Below are 17468 nucleotides of genomic sequence, written 5' to 3'. Positions count from 1 at the left end.
ACATTTTCCAACTTTGTGGTGTATAAGCTTTCGTAGTAAGACCTAATGATTCTCTGAATTTCCTCAGTGTCTGTTGTTATGTCCCTCTTTTCATTTCTGTTTTTGTTAATTTGAGTGTTCTCTCCCTGCCTTTTGATTAATTTGGATAGGGGTTTGTTAATCTTGTTGATTTTCTCAAAAACCAAATCTTTGTTTCATTAATTCTTTGGATTGTTTTCTGTGTTTCTATTTTGTTGGTTTCAGCCCTCAGTTTGATTATTTTCAGTCTTCTACTCCTCCTGGCAGAGTCTGCTTCTTTTTTTCTAGAGCTTTCAGGTGTGCTGTTAAGTCTCTAATGTGAGATATCTCCATTTTCTTTATGTGGGCACTTAGTGCTATGAATTTTCCTCTTAGCACTGCTTTCAGAGTGCCCCATAGGTTTGGGTATGTTGTGTCTTCATTTTCATTGATTCAAGGAAGACATCTATTTCTTTCTTTATTTCTTCCTTGACCCAGGGGTGGTTCACTAGTTGACTGTTCAGTTTCCATGACTTTATAGGCTTTCTGGAAGTGGAATTGTTGGTAAGTTCTAACTTTACTCCATGGTGATCCGATAAGTTACAGGTGGTTACTAAATTTATTTGTATTTGTGGATGTTTGTTACAAAGTATGTAATTAATTTTCAAGAAGGTTCCATGAGGTGCTGACAAGAAGGTATATTTTTTTCCTGTTTGGGTGGAATGTTTTATAGATGTCCGTTAAGTCCATTTGATTTATTATCTCTGTTAGTTCTCTTATTTCTCTGTTAAGTTTCTGTCTGTTTGACCTGTTCATCACTGAGAGAGGAGTGTTGAAATCTCCTACTATTAGTGTGTGAGGTTTGATGTGTGATTTGAGTTCTAGTAATGTTTCTTTTACATATGTGGATCCTTTTATATTAGGGGCATAGATATTCAGGATTGAGACTTTATCTTGATGAATTGTTCCTCTTATGAGTATAAAGTGTCCTTCTCCTTCTCTTCTGATAGCCACACCTGCTTGTTTCTTTGGTCCCTTTGCTTGGAAACCCTTTTCCCAACCCTTTACTCTGAGGTAGTGTCTGTCTTTGAGGTTGAGGTGTGTTTCTTGTAAACAGCATAATGTTGGATCCTGTTTTCGAATCCATTCTCTTAACCTGTGCCTTTTTATAGGTGAATTGAGTCCATTGATATTAAGTGATATTAATGACTAGTAGTTGTTGACTCCAGTTATATTTTTGGTGGTAGTGTTTGTGTGTTTCCCTGCTTTGAGTTGTGTTGGTGGAGGGTTGTCAGATGTCTGTGCTATTGTGGGTGTTTTTGGATTCCTAGGGTTGAGGTTTTCCTTCTGGCATTTTCTGTAAGGCTGGGTTTGTGGCTACATATTATTTAAATCTGTTTTTGTCCTGGAATATCTTTTTTCTTCATTGATGGTGAATGCAAGCTTTTCTGGATATTGTAGTCTGGGCTTGCATTTATGGTCTCTTAGTTACTTCTATCTAAGACCTTCTGGCTTTCATGGTTTCCATTGAAAAATCAGGTGTAATTCTGATAGGTTTACCTTCATATGTTACTTGACCTTTTTCCTTTGCAGCTCTTAATATTTTCTTTATTCTGCTTGTTTTGTGTTTTGGTTATTATATGGTGAGGGGATTTTTTTTGACCCAGTCTATCTGGTGTTCTGTATGCTTCTTGTACCTTCATAGGAATATCCTTCTTTAGGTTGGGAAAGTTTTCTTCTATAATTTTGTTGAATATATTTTCTGGGCCTTTGAGCTGTGATTTTTCTCCTTCTTCTATGCCTATTATTCTTAGGTTTGGTCTTTTCATGGTGTCCCAGATTTCCTGGATGTTTTGTGTTAAGAATTTGTTGGATTTGCTGTTTTCTTTGATCAATGAGTTTATTTCCTCTACAGTATCTTCAGTGTCTGAGATTCTTTCTTCTATCTCTTGTATGTTGGTTATACTTGTCTCTGTAGTTCCTGTTCATTTAACCAGGTTTTCCATATCCAGCCTTCCCTTGGTTTGTGTTTTCTTTATTACCTCCATTTCGGTCTTCAAGTCTTGAATTGTTTCCATTACCTGTTTGATTGCTTTATCTTGGTTTTTTTTGGGTATCTTTGAGAGATTTTTTTCATTTCTTCTAACTTTTTGTTTGTCTTCTCATTCATTTCTTTAAGGGAGTTTTTTACATCCTGTGTAAGGGCCTCTATTATTTTCATAATGTTATGTTTAAAGTTGATTTCTTCTACTTCCTCTGGAATAGGGTATTCTAATCTTCCTGTTGCATGTTCACTGTATTCTGGAGGTTGTCATGTTGCTTCTCAGGTTGTTGGAGGAATTCTTGCATTGGCGCCTGCCCATCTCTTCCTTCAAATTCAGCCAGGAGAATCTTGGTATCTTGGTCCAATCTTTGCTGTGACTGACTGTGTACTTGGGTGTTTTTCATGGTCTACCCTCTCTTAGGACCCCTCAAAACTGGAGCTGGCTGTGCTGGTGGATCTAAGGACCCAGAAGATGGAAAGGAGTGCTCTCTGGATATATCTCCTCAGTGCAGGAGCCAGAACTCTTCCTGTGATGTGGGAGGGCCTTCTGTTTCAATAAAGAAACTGCCTTGGCCAGCCCTTAGGTGGGTGGAGTAGACAGAACAGGAAGAAGGAAGTGAGGTAGATGGCTCAGTTAGATGCCACACCTCTCCTAAATTAGGCAGACTGCTGTACCTCTCCTCAGGAAGAGAGATGCCATGAAGCCAGCCACCAGGACAGACATGCTGAATCTTTCCTGGTAAGACACCACTCGTGGTGTTACACAGATTATTAGATATGGGTTAAAGCAAGAGATATGAGAATTAGACAATAAGAGGCTAGAAATAATGGGCCAGGCAGTGTTTAAAAGAATACAATTTATGTGTTGTTATTTCAGGCAAAGCTATTTGGGTGCCTCGGGAGCAGGGCAGGAATGCAGCCCGCTGCTCCCATCACTACATTCCTGTGCCAAGGACCTTGCAGACAATAGGGCAGGCTTGGAGGAGGCAGTGCCATGTGGAATAAAGAAGCCCCTGCAGGAGGAGCTGGAGAGGCCCTGTACTTGGTTCCCGAACCATCCAGCCGGGATGGATCGGATGGATCTCCTCAGTACAGGAGCAGGGTCGTGTGGGACAGATAAGCCACTGCAGCAGGACCTGGAGGGGTCTTTTACTTCATTCCCAGACGGTTCGGCTGGGTGGGCACACACTTACTCCTCTGGATGGATCTACTCAGTGCAGGTCAGGAACTCTTCCTGGGCCAAGGACCTCACAGACAATAGGGTAGGTTTCAGGGAGGCAGGGTCGTGTGGAACAAAGAAGCCTCCGCAGCAGGAGCTGGAGGAGCCCTATATTCCATTCCCGGACGGTCTGGTTGGGCAGACACACATTTTCCCCTCTGTATGGATCTCCTCAGTACAGGATCAGGGTCGTGTGGAACAAAGAAGCTGCTCACAGTGTTTTTCTAAGGCTTATCTTGGCACTCCTATTAACCAACTTTTATAGTGTTAAAATAAGAATTATGAAAATGAAAAAAAGAATTATGAAAATGATAATTATCATTATGTCAATCCCAGTTAAATTGGTTATACACTTCACTTAACTGTTTTATTTTAAACCATCCATTGCATAATCATACAGAGACCTAACTCCCTCCATTGTAGTCATGTTTCTCATTTTTAATGTGGGACAAAACTCTGTTTTTTTAAAAACTTATCACTGGACTGAGCTCCCAAGGTCCTGATGAGGAGCAGAAGGAGAGAGAACATGAGAAAGAAAGTCAGGAACGTGAGGGGTGCGTTCACTCATGGAGACGGTGGGACAGAACTAATGGGAGATCACCAACTCCAGTTGGAATGGAACCGATGGATCATGCGACCAAACCCGTCTCTTGGAATATGGCCAAAAGTGGGAGCTGACTGAGAAGCAAAGGACAATGGCGCTGGGCTCTGATTCTTCTGCATGGACGGGCTCTGTGGGAGCCTTCTCAGCTTGGTCGATCACCTTCCTGGACCTGGGGGGAGTTGGGAGGACCTTGGTCTTAGCATAGAGTAGGGAACCCTGATGTCTCCTTGGCCTTGAGAGGGAGGGAGGGGAGGTATGGATGGAGGGGAGGGGAGGGAAGGGGAAGAAGGACGGGAGGGAAGGGGGAGGAGGAGGGGAGGAGATGGAAATTTTTAAATATAAAAAATAAACCATGAAAAAAAATAAAAAAGAAAAAAGAAAAAAAACAATTATCACATGTAAAAAAAAATAAAAATGAAAATTCCCAATCATCTCACCAAATCTGTTGACAATGAAAGTAAAGATAATGGTGAAGATGGGGCTGACTGTAGCTGTGTAGAACAGCTGAATCCCAAGCTGGTTTCCTAGGCAGCTACCTAATTTGGCAATAACCCAGGGAGGGTGTCCAGGGAAAGCCCTCAACTCATTGGGAGAGGGAGCCTGTTGTCTGAAAACTACCCACAGGGTATCCTGGGAAAAACCACACCAACTGTATCTGCCTAAAGGCAGAGCTGGCCAGTGGTGAGGGACTAGACTCCAGCAATATTTGGAGCCCAAGAGTCTGTGGAGTTTGCTGCAGAGAGGCTGCAACAGAAAAATTCCAGACTTGCTCAGAGGGCTTGTGAAAAAAATGGAAAACTTAGGCAACTGCGTGCTGACTTGGCTATGTTCAACTCCACTTGAGCCAGTGGTTGCAAAGTCACAGGCAAACAGCTATTTTATGAATTTGTGCCCCCCAAATTGTACACCAGATGAGGCACAATCCTAAGTGATCTTATCAGTAAAAACCCAGAGTGAGATATCAGGGTAAAAGCTTAAAGATTAGAGAAGTGAAGGAACAGCCACAGTCACCTTTTACCCCTGTGAATCAGCTGCCCAAAGGACAAACATCTTGTCTATACCCTGCATTATTACTTCCTGTCTCTACCCCATGTTTTCTCTTCCTGTCTCTGTATTTCCAGACTACCAGACTCTACGGTTAACTGGTGGCTAGCTCCACTTTCTATCTTCAGGCAAGATTTATTTTTCAGAGCACAAACAAAATATCACAACAGAAAATATGATTGTGAAAGTCATTGATTATGTGGATGGCCACTGTAAATATGATGAGGAGGTTTTTTCCTAGGAGCAGCACACACATTTGGTTTGATATGTGTTATTTTTTCCCTCTCTTTATTAACCTCGGTGGGTAAGGCCTGCATTCAATGTCTTTAATAAACTACATCCATGCTTCAAAATAGTGCCAAAATGTATTCAATTATTTTCAAACAAAAACGTTGTTAATAATCAATTTCAAAAACTTAAGACTGAAATGTCAAAAGAAAAAATATTTTCAAAACACTTCAAGATGCACACATAGACAAAGACATTGAAAAAGACTCCAATAGGTTAGAAAATAAGAGCAGTAATCAGTGCATAGAACTGAATGAAATTTAAGCACTTTTGAGAAATGAACACTTGGCAGAGTGAAAATGCTGTCAGCAAAACATTCCAAAATCATTCATAGCTATATACCTGGTAATGTACTAATAATTTAGAATCTCTGAATTCTAAAAATGTAAACACTTTATAACTGAATGATCTGATGACTTAACGTACCAATGAATCGAAATGGCACCTTTCAAAGGTAGAGGTATATGTAACTAATAAGTAAATGGACTAGGTCTCACCATGATTTGCCACAAGGAAAATATAATTCAAGATACATTAAGATTCTAAGTCATCCCTAGATGAATGGATCTTTAAATAAATGGACATACAAAGAAATCAAAAGCTGGTGAGGATGTGGGACAAAGGAACTTACATACAATGTTGGATACAATTTTATTTAGTGGAACCACTATGGAATTTAATATGGAGGCTTCTAAAACTGAAAATAACTGGCAATTGATGCACCCACAACAACTCTGCTAATAAATACAATGGAAGGTATGTCTCTACAGTATAGAGACCCCTGCACATCCACCTGATTATTAAGGTGGTAATCTTAACAATCATTAGATGAATTCATCTTAAAAGCCAATAAACAACTGAGATATGGAATTAACTTACCTGTTGATTAATATATAAATAGATAAGCAAATATATTGCATACCTATGATTCTCTCATAATTCATATAACCAAATTATCAAGAATTCTATACATTTTTACATTTTACTGCTATTACCATGTTTTTATTCTTCATATCCGATATAAGCCAGAATCAGAAAGACAAATTAGTGAATGTTTCCTGCATATGGAAGCTATATTTTACACACACATACACACACACACACACACACACACACACACACGCATGTACACACATATACCTCACATTTATAGAGAACAGGCTGTTTTGGAATAGAAAAGAGAACAGTGAGAAAGGAAAAGAAGAGCAAAATGAGCAATAAATCTAAATGGATTATGTAAATTGAGTAAAGGTGTAATTAAGAAATTTACCAATTTAAAAATGGAAAATCTAAAATATGTCATTTGTATTCTGAAACAGAAGAGCATGACCTGAAGACCTATGTCATACACTGTAATGCAATTTGAAAAACAATAGATTTTAACATGTAGATTTATAAGTGTTGCAATATTAATTTTGCAATGTCATCATTTTAATTTCTCATGAATTTGCAAAGTGGGATCATTGTTTCAATTATTGTGTTTTGTATGATAAAGTTGTAAAGTGATGATTGATTTTCAATCTGAAAGATTAAAAGTTTCTAATAATATAGAATTTTGATTGTTGTAAGATATAGGGAATGCAATTAGAGTGACAAACTTATTTTAATTATATTTAAATTGGTAAATATGAATGCATATGTTTATTAAAAATATAACTAAAGAGACAAATGAATCTTAAAAGTGCACAAAATGGCATGTTCTATTTTGTCCTCAGGCCACATAATTGTGACTTTTACATGCAGTAATAAAAGAAAAAATAGTACTTAAGACCTTTTCTGGAGTAAAGAAAAAAATCTAAAAATGTTTTTGTTGACATCCATTTTCTTTTCTTATTCTTCCAAATTAATTTATGAAGTCCTTAGAGACTGAGACAAACTGGATCAATCTGGATAATGATGACCTCTGTGCATTCAGTCTCCCAGACCTAGTAGAGTCAATAATTATACTGTGCTTCCAGTTCTTCACTTTCACGTTACAGTGAACTTGGCACGTGTATCTTTCTCTTTGCATGGAGAACTACAGCAGAAAACTGTTAAATGTCACTGCTTATATCTTCTGTGGTACAGAGACTGAACACCCCTCAGGATCTGGTCTGATAAGTGAATGTATCTGTACTTCTTGATCATGACAGAGCAGAACAGTAGCTTAAACTGGTAGGTGCCGAGAATGCAGATATGTGAAGGAATATTGGAAAGATTCTTTGCACATTGGTGTAGATGAACTTGACAACCCTTGTATAAATATGGGAGAATAGTGACAAACTATTTCAGTTTCTTGGAATATAAAATATATGTTCTTTTGTATTGTGTATACTAGATACCTCACTCACAATTTGCTTTTCATTGACTCTGATTTTCCATATATTTACCTCACATAAAATGGATACCTTTAAACTATTTCCTGCAAATTCCCACATGTCTATGATGTACATGGTGAAGGAAAGTTGGACTAGGCTATTAAACATAAAACTGAGTACTGTTTTTCTATTAATAACCAATCATATTACTTCCTGTTACTGCAGGAAGATACCTCATCTCCCTGTCTTCTTTTGGAGATGCATGTGAAATTATCCATGTGATTCCAAGTGAAATTATCAGATACCCAGGCTGTATTATCTGGAGGAAAGAGATATAGAGGGAAAACAAAGTGCACATATCATACATACATCAGAACAGATATGTCTCTGGAGTCACTATATGATATACTTGTAGGCTTCTATTGTTTTCTTCATTCTCACATTGGGCCACACATTTTCAAAAGAAGAGATAGTGTCAGACCTTGCATTCTGTACTGTCCAGAGAATGATCTACAATGTACCAAGCAAAAACAAAAGAATAGAAAATTATTAGTAGTTACATAACAAAACATTACCAAATCAGACACTCAGAACAAGCAACACAAATCTACTTGGAACTCTTTAAAGTTGTCAACTGGAGCTCCCCATAGCATAAGTCTGTGACATAACAGAATAAGTGATTGTTTGTATAAGGATTCCAGGTAAAAGAACAAATAAATAACAGATAGGGCTGGCAGCATCAAATTGGGATCTCACGACATCCAAAAGAAATCAACTGGTGAAATTGAGGTGGTCAGCTAGTTCTACTTGAACTGTTTCTCCATGCATGAGCTCCCCACGTGTGAACTTCCTGTGACTGAACTTCCAGATTCTCTTTCCAATACATGCCCTTACACCATGTCGTAAACAATAGTTACATTTGTTGGATATAGTTTACTTTCTAGCTATTTTCAAGGGCAAAATAATTCAATCTTAGTCTGTTTTATTCTTCTCTTCCCTTTTTATCAGAAAGACCACCAGAGGTTTGAAGACACTTTGACACACACCTGTTTGGGTATGAAATATGCTGGAGACAACTCCAATATCAGATCTAATTTCTCAGTGAACTCAAACAACACATTACACTTTACTAATGTAATGAGCATTACACATATTTTTTAATTCCTACTGAGGAAAACAGGAGTCAGGAAAAAAGTACCTGCAGCATAATTGTGATAAATGTCTCTGAGCACCTGCTTCAAAATTCCTCTGATTGAAAGAAATTAGTGAATCCCATGCATACTATGACAGGTCAATTGTCGTGCTGTGTTTTGAGATAGTCTTGTTAAATCAAGGCTACCCTGGTACTCACAATTCTCCTATACCAGCTTCCTGATTACTGAAGTTATAGATCTGTGCCACTATATACACTCTGATATCTTATTTTTAGTATTTTGGCTCCAATTGCTTCTATGTGTGGGAAGTTATTATTAAAGTTGATTTCTAGGACCTAAACACAATAGGTTCTCCATATATGTTTATATGTTTATATATATATATATATGTGTGTGTGTGTGTGTGTGTGTTACATGTAATATATATACATTAATATTGTATATTGCATAAAATTGACAGAAAAATTAAGACAGTGTTACTTGCAATAGTTAGGCAAATATACATGCCATTCAAGTAATATATAACTTAACTGTAAGTATTCAGATTAACATAAATTCTTTGATTTCTAATTCTCTGAGGCCCATACTTTTTAAGATACAGGAAGCATGAACATGGAAACCTTTATAACTACTGAATGAACATTTCCATGGCTTTCAATTGTTCAGAATTGATGTAACTTCAAAGTAACAGATTCTATCCTGTCTGCACATTAGTTTACTAGAGACAAAATAGTTTTCATTTGTGTCTTTATAATTATTTTTTTTCACACAGATATCAAAATGTTGATAGAGAACTTCTTCATTGAGAAGGAAGGATACATTGGCAGGCACAGGCAGATGTACTTCAGACTGAAACACATTATGGAGGTTTCTATTACCCAATTCCAACGTCATATGAAACTATTCATAAGCTAATTATTTTTATATGGATAATATTTTGTATGTTTTAAGTCTAACTGTGATTCATTTGTGAGGGAGCAAGGGGTGTAGATGCTTAAGACTGGAGGGAGTAAAAGGAAGAGGGGATGGTGTATTCTATTAAAATAAAAAAATTAAAAAGTACAATGATTAAAAAAATTATGAAATGCCAGAGACCTTCTCCAGGTTAAGGTCCCAAAAAAGATGTGTGAAATCAATAGGGGCAGGGACTTGCAGGGACAGGGACTGACATGATCTGAGGATGAATCCAGATTGCTGCCTGCATGTTTGTGGAAAAAGGGAACCCACAGAGACAGCTGACCTGAACTCTGGGCCAACAGTTAGGGAACCCAGACCCCTTGCATGTGTGTGACAGTTGTATAGTTTGTTCTGTTTGTAAGGCTCCTAGCAGTTTGATCAGGATCAGTCCCAGGCACTTAAATGACTTTTGAGAACCTATTTCCCATGCTGGATTACATTGGCCAGCCTTGATGTGTGGGTAGGAGATCAGTCCTACCTCAACTTGATGTGATAAACTTTGCTTAAGACCAAGGGAGGCCTGCCCCTTTCTGAATAGAGAGGAAGGAGGAATGAATGGGAAGGGGAGTGGATGGATAGGGGACTGCAGGAGAGGAGGGAGGAAAAACTGTGGCCTGTATGTAAAATAAATGAAAATATTAATTGAACAAAATAAAAAGGAAAAAGCTACACAGATATACGCAAGAGAGAGATCAGAAAAATGGCTAAGCTATTTTTTACTGCTATGAAGTATACAATGATGAAGATATTAATATTGGAGTTAGTTCCAAGCTCATTTCAATGGTAATAAAATAAAATTATTAATAAAACACTTACTTGCGTATGTCTGTGAGACAGTTTCTGTTTCTCTTGTGTTAACTAAAGGATGAAGACAAGCTTTATATGTTTAGTCCTGCATTAAACAGGTAAAGAGGAGAAAGCTTGTGCAATGAAGGAATTTCCCTCTTTCCCAATCCACAGACCCAGTGATATCAGATGATGACAGGCCTTTACCAAACATCAAAAATTTTGGGTTTAGTCAAAACTAAGGAGGATATTATTATTCAATTATTATTTCTATTATTTTGAAATTGAAATACTATTTGTGTGAAGAAGTATACCTATGAAAGTAGAATATAAGAAAATAAAATAATTGATAAAAGAAAACACCGTAGATGTAAAAAAACAGATATAAACTTTAATTTAATGTTATAAAGAAGTTTATATTTGTATAGCATGTGTATAAATTCTCAAATCAAAACCAATTGTATAATATTCTTAAAATAATGCCTGTGTATTTTTTACTTTTAATTTACTTTAGTTTTAATATTTGCTTAAAGAAACAGCTGTTATTTTTTTCTCTTAAAAGTGGATATTACTTGACTATCAAAACAAGTTTAATATTTATAGTTCTTCTATTCTCCTAAGAAGATCTAATTAAATTCCTTGAATATGGACATGCTTATGAGGATGTAATTGTCAAAGAAAATTAACCCATTAAAAATAGGGCTCTGAACTGAACAGAGAATTCTCAACAGAAGAAGTTCAAATGACCAAAAGACACTTAAGGTCATGCTCAACCTCCTTAGTGATCAGGGAAATGCAAATCAAAACAACTTTGAGTTACATCTTACACCTGTCAGATTGGCTAAAATCCAAAACACCAATGATAGCCTTTGCTGGAGAGGTTGTGGGGTAAGGGATACACTCATCCATTGCTGGTGGGAATGCACACTTGTGCAACCACTTTGGAAAGCAGTGTGGCGGTTTCTCAAGAAATTCGGGATCAACCTACCCCAGGACCCAGCAATTCCACTATTGGGAATTTACCCAAGAGATGCCCAATCATACTACAAAAGCATTTGTTCAACTATGTTCATAGCAGCATTATTTGTAATAGCCAGAACCTGGAAACAACCTAGATGCCCTTCAGTGGAAGAATGGATGAAGAAACTGTGGAATATATACATATTAGAGAACTACTTAGCGGTAAAAAACAATGACATCTTGAATTTTGCATACAAATGGATGGAAATAGAAAACACTATTCTGAGTGAGGTAACCCAGACCCAAAAGAAAACATTTAGGAAAGAATTCTAGACATATTGTATTTGTTAAAACTGGAAAGTGTTAATGGGCTTATGAACCTCAAGTGTTAGACTTTTATTCCTGAGGATCTGCATGAGAAATATGTGAATTTTGGGTGATCTTTAACTTGTCTCATTATTTAAATAAATTTTCTTTTTCTAAAGGGTTGTGTTTAATGAAGAGATAGAGAATCGAACAGGTGTCTTGGAATTCCATCTCATGGGACTCTCAGAGGATCCAGAACTGCAGCTTCTCCTTTTTGGATTATTCTTAGCCATGTACCTGGTCACGATGCTTGGGAACCTGCTCATCATCCTGGTCATTACGCTTGACCCACATCTCCACACACCTATGTACTTCTTTCTGTCCAACTTGTCTTTGGTTGATATCTTTTTCATATCTACTACGATCCCAAAAATGATTGTGGGCATCCACATGCACAGCAGAGTAATTTCCTATGCAGGCTGTTTGACACAAATGTCTTTTTTCCTGTTTTTTGTATGTATGGATGACATGATTCTAACTGTGATGGCTTATGATCGTTTTGTTGCCATTTGTCATCCCCTTTATTATACAGTAAATATGAATCCTCATGTCTGTGTTATCTTAATTTTGTTGTCATTTTCAGTGAGTATTTTTGATTCACAGCTGCACAATTTGATTGCCTTACAAGTTACTTGCTTCAAGGATGTGGAAATTGAAAATTTCTTTTGTCACCCTTCTCAACTCCTTAATCTTGCCTGTACTGACACACACATCAGTAACATAGTAATATATTTTATTGGTGTCATACTTGGTATTTTTCCTGTTCTAGGGATCATTTTGTCATACTGCAAAATTTTTTTCTCTATTCTGAAAATCCCCTCCTCAAGTGGGAAATATAAAGCCTTCTCCACTTGTGGTTCTCACCTGTCTGTAGTTTGTTTATTTTATGGAACTGGGATTGGTGTGTACCTTGGCTCAGCTGTGTCACATTCTCCTCGAAAGAATGCAGTGGCCTCACTGATATATACTGCAGTAAGCCCTATGCTCAACCCCTTCATCTATAGCCTCAGGAATAGAGATTTCAGTAATGCCTTGAAGAGATTACACAGTAGAGTTTTCTAATCTCATAACCCATGGCTTCCATTTAGAACAATGACTAGAAATATAGAATAAAATTTGTTGATCACAATGTTTTTGAAGTCCATGAGTTAAACTCTGCATCATGTTTTATTGTTGTTGTTTGGTTGTTTTTAATTTTTCTTTTAAAAATAGTATCACATTGCTGGGTGGTGTTCATGTGCACCTTTAATCCTAGCAAATGGAGGCAGGGACAGGTGGATCTCTGTGAGTTTGAGGCCTGCATAGTCTACAAGAGCTAGTTCCAGAACAGTCAGGGCTGTTACACATACAAACCCTGTGCTGAAAACAAAAAAAATATATGGTCATTGTGGTTGGGATGAATGTTGAATGTCAAGAATTTCAACAAATTGTCGCAAAAATTTTAGTTTAAGAATGTGAATAATTTCTAAATATGACTGGTATTTTGACTGTTCCCATGTGTTTATGTGTGTGTGTGTGCATGAACACATGCATGTGTGTGTAATGTATGTGTGTGTTATGTACAACTGGGTTTAAAATTTCTATTCAACAATATTATTAATATGTAATTCAAAAGTCATATTAGAGGATTTAAAATTGATCTAATGCACATTTTACTTAATTCTAGAGCTAATTACTGCTCGATATTTATAGTCTTCAGTAAGCATTCTCATGATAATTGAATTCATCACAATTTAATTCATTTCTTTTCATTTATTCTTTGAAAATTTCATAAGTATATATGATATATTCTGGTCCAAAATAATCATCTCTCCATTATCTCTTATACTTCTCCTAACCCAACAAACTCTTCCTCCTTCTACCAAGTTCACATTCCACTTTCTTATCTTTCTGGATTTTTTCTGTGATCAAATGGGTTAACTTAGTCTACATGCATATACATGAGATGAAGTCATCTACTGAACTGCAAGTGTCTCACAGTGCTTTTATTACTGCAGACAATGACTTTCCCTACATTAGACTGATATTAGCTTTGATGTATGGGACAAGTTCTATGAGCCCTTCATGATATGTTAGGTTTCTAGACTGGTCTTGTGGAAGCCCTATACAGACAATTATTATGTGTATAATGTCCATGTTATGTCCATAAAACAGCATTTCACTGCTATCTGAATAGTTATCAGGCTATTATGTCCTTCTGCCTCCTTTTCTGTAATGATTCCTGAGCCCTAGATGGGTAATACTTGTTTAATACTTAAAGATGTACACAATTATTCTTATCATTTTGATCAACTATGCATCTTAACATTAGTTCTCAAATTGTATAAGTGGAAAGTTCCTTGAACAATTCTGAAAGTAATGATAGTCTAATGGTACAATATTTAAGAGGCATTATTATAGAATATATATTTTACAAAACAAAAGATACACACACACACACACACACACACACACACACACTCTTAGCACCTGTGACCACAATATATCTTGGGCTTTGACCAGTCCACAGTACTGAGTATGAGCTTCCTTAGGCCACAGATGAGAAAATAGTTGATTATCCTTATAGCGTAGATGACATGATTGCATAAGTACAGAAGTTTAACTTGGCTACTTTCACTGAAGGTTCAAAACTGAAAAATATGACTGTAGATTTATACAAATAAAGCTTATTTTTTATCATATTCATTGTATTAATCTCTCTTATCTCTTTCCTTCTCCTGAAAAATCTCACCCTTATTAATACTTTTCCTACTTTCATGTCTTTTTTCTTTACTTTTTATTATTCTTTACTATTGTGTGTGTGTGTGTGTGTGTGTGTGTGTGTGTGTGTGTGAGAGAGAGAGAGAGAGAGAGAGAGAGAGAGAGAGAGAGAGAGAGAGAGAGAGAGAGAGACTCACTGAAGTTTTTCTTAGAGACATGGTTTCTCTGTGTTGCTTTGTTGCCAGTCCTGGAATTAGTTCTTACAGACCAGGCTGGCCTCAAACCCACAGAGATCTGCCTGCCTCTGTCTCCCAAGTATTTGGATTAAAGGCGTGCATCACTGCCTGGCTTGACTCACTGAATTTAATTTGATTTTCTGACATGCGCATGGATGCTAAAAACACATATTTTAGAAAGTTTACATAGTAGTAGGTATCCATATTTCTTTTTGTTTTGGAAATTACTGTTATTTATTCCTTTCAGCTTCCCTCTTCTAACATTCTGCCATGTTCATCCCAATTTCGTATTTTCCATTCCTTAATTCCCCTTAAACCCTTTTCAGTGCAGTCTATCTCAGATACTTTCAATGCTTCTTCCCATGTTCATTTATTGGCTGGTATTCTGAATGAAGCAAGACACCTAGAAATATAAAAGTAATATCCACAATATTTTATGTTTCTAGGTCTGAGTTATTTTACTGAGAATGATTGTTTCTTTTTTTTTTCTTTATTTTTTTTATATTTAAAAATTTCCATCTCCTTCCCTCCTCCTCCCCCCTCCCTTCCCTCCTCCTCCCCCTTCCCTCCCCACCTTCTCCCCCTTCCCTCCCCTCCCCTCCACCCATACCTCCCCTCCCTCCCTCTCAAGGCCAAGGAGCCATCAGGGTTCCCCACTCTATGCTAAGACCAAGGTCCTCCCAACTCCCCCCAGGTCCAGGAAGGTGATCGACCAAGCTGAGAAGGCTCCCACAGAGCCCATCCATGAAGAACAATCAGAGCCCAGAGCCATTGTCCTTTGCTTCTCAGTCAGCCCCCGCTGAGAAAGAAAGTCAGGACCGTGAGGGAACCTCCAGCTGGCGACAGATGGGGAAGGTGACTGAGCCCCACATTGGAGCACTGGACTGAGCTCCCAAGGTCCTGATGAGGAGCAGAAGGAGCGAGAACATGAGGGAGAAAGTCAGGAACGAGAGGGGTGCGTTCACTCATGGAGACGGTGGGACAGAACTAATGGGAGATCACCAACTCCAGTTGGAATGGGACTGATGGATCATGCGACCAAACCCGTCTCTCTGAATGTGGCCAACAGAATGATTGTTTCTAACTCTATTCATTTATCTGTGAATTTCATAATAATAGATCAGTAAGCAATATTCCATTATCTACTCATCAGTTTGAGGAAAACTGGATTTTGTCCAGTTTGTGGCAACTAGAACTTTTATTGACAGATATAACTATTTTTGAAGATTATGGCATGTGTCTGGCATACATTTATAATGTATGATATAAAGAAAGCTTAGAGAAGTTGTATTCCACTTCAGGTACACATCTTGAAATATGCTGCTTCTATTTTTCACAATCCAGTATAATATCAGATATTTGTTTCTTTTTCTTGACTTAATTAGTTTGAGACATGTTGCTTTAATAACTTCCATGAAGAAATGTTGAATTTTATCATCTATTTTCTTGTTTTTCTTAATACTTATATTTTGCAACTCATTATGATAATACATGAAGAGACCAAGTCTAAGCATAGGAATAGAGTAAGGAAAAGAAATCCAGGCCAAAGCCACAAAAAACATATTCAAAAGAATCATAGAAGAATTCTCTAATCAAAAAAGGAGATCCTTATAAACGTACAAGAATCATACAGAAATCAAATAGACTGTGCCAGAAAAGAAATTCCTCACACCACATAGTAATCAAAACATTAAGCAAACAGAACGAAGAAAGAATATGAAAGGCTGCAAGGGAAAAAGACCAAGTAACATATAAAGGCAGATACAATAATGGCAGATGATTTTTCAACATACTCTTAAAGTCAGAAGATTTAAATATCTAGATAGATATTATGCAAACTTTAGTAGATAATAAATGTCAGTAGAGACTACCATACCCAGAAAATTTTAAATCACACTAAATTGAGAAAGTCATTTAGCAGGACAGTGGAATCACATGCTTTTAATCCCAGCACTCAGGAGGCAGAGGCAGGTGGATCTCTGTGATTTTGGAGCCAGGTGTATAAGAGCTAGTTTCAGTACAGACTCTAAAGTGCTTTGGAATTCCTACCACCAGTAGCCTGTAAGTTACCTGCCCACTTGGGCGTGGCCTCTTATACTATATATACCAAGGTAAAGCACACCTCTGGCCTCTTTTCCAGCTGCATGATTTGGTTGCTATTCCTCATCTCAGCAGAAGACTATGATCTGTGAGTGTACACCTAAATAAATAACCCTTTATTATACTCAGTTATGAGCTAGTGTGAGATTTAAGTGTCCTTCTTCATCTGGCACCCATGTGGATGCAGACTCCACCTCTACCAGGTAGACCAGCTTAAAGGTGCACAGTCCAGAAAGTATCCCAACCCTGCCTACTTGGCTTGCTTTTACCTAAGCACTTTTTGTAAAACTCCCTCCACATCAGAGATAACTGCATTCGGTGACTTGGAAATTTCCCAAGCTCGTGAACATCCCCTCCCCCACTGCTGCCATCCTTGCCACATGGCGACTTGTGCAGCTTCAGTTTGTGCTCCCTGCCGGAGAGTTCTAGGATTCTTGCTCCATGTATGGAATTGATTTAATTGCTTTTAATTTATCAAGCAAAGCATATTTCTCAGTATTTAACCAGTACCAAAGCAGGAAACCAAAGCGGCTCAGAACTGTTCATGTCGCCACTGGTTGCATTGCTGCTAGTTGTGACTCTGCAGTCACGACACCTGCTGGACAATTTTATAACTGGTAATTAATAAATCAATAAACTTGAAAGTTATATAATGGCAGACAACATTACTATAGAAGTGTTTAGTAACTTTTTTGCTAATACTATGGATTGTATTC

At 37.4% G+C, this 17468-nt stretch overlaps 1 protein-coding gene across 2 annotated transcripts in view; it reads left to right on the top strand.

Annotated features, from left to right (window-relative positions):
- Window positions 1–12778, top strand: part of LOC119808763 (olfactory receptor 18) — a 94438-nt gene extending 81660 nt beyond the window's left edge. For both annotated transcript variants that reach the window (XM_038321182.1, XM_038321181.1), the window contains one exon: window positions 11836–12778. In XM_038321182.1, the coding sequence (XP_038177110.1) occupies window positions 11836–12778 (943 nt within the window). The remainder of the gene's footprint in view (window positions 1–11835) is intronic.
- Window positions 12779–17468: the final 4690 nt, after the last annotated feature.

The sequence above is a fragment of the Arvicola amphibius genome, chromosome 3 (genome assembly GCF_903992535.2).
Source record: "Arvicola amphibius chromosome 3, mArvAmp1.2, whole genome shotgun sequence".
In the NCBI taxonomy this organism is placed as follows: Eukaryota; Metazoa; Chordata; class Mammalia; order Rodentia; family Cricetidae; genus Arvicola; species Arvicola amphibius.
The sequence above is the reverse complement of the archived record's forward strand: the minus strand, read 5'-3'. Positions and strand labels throughout refer to the sequence as shown.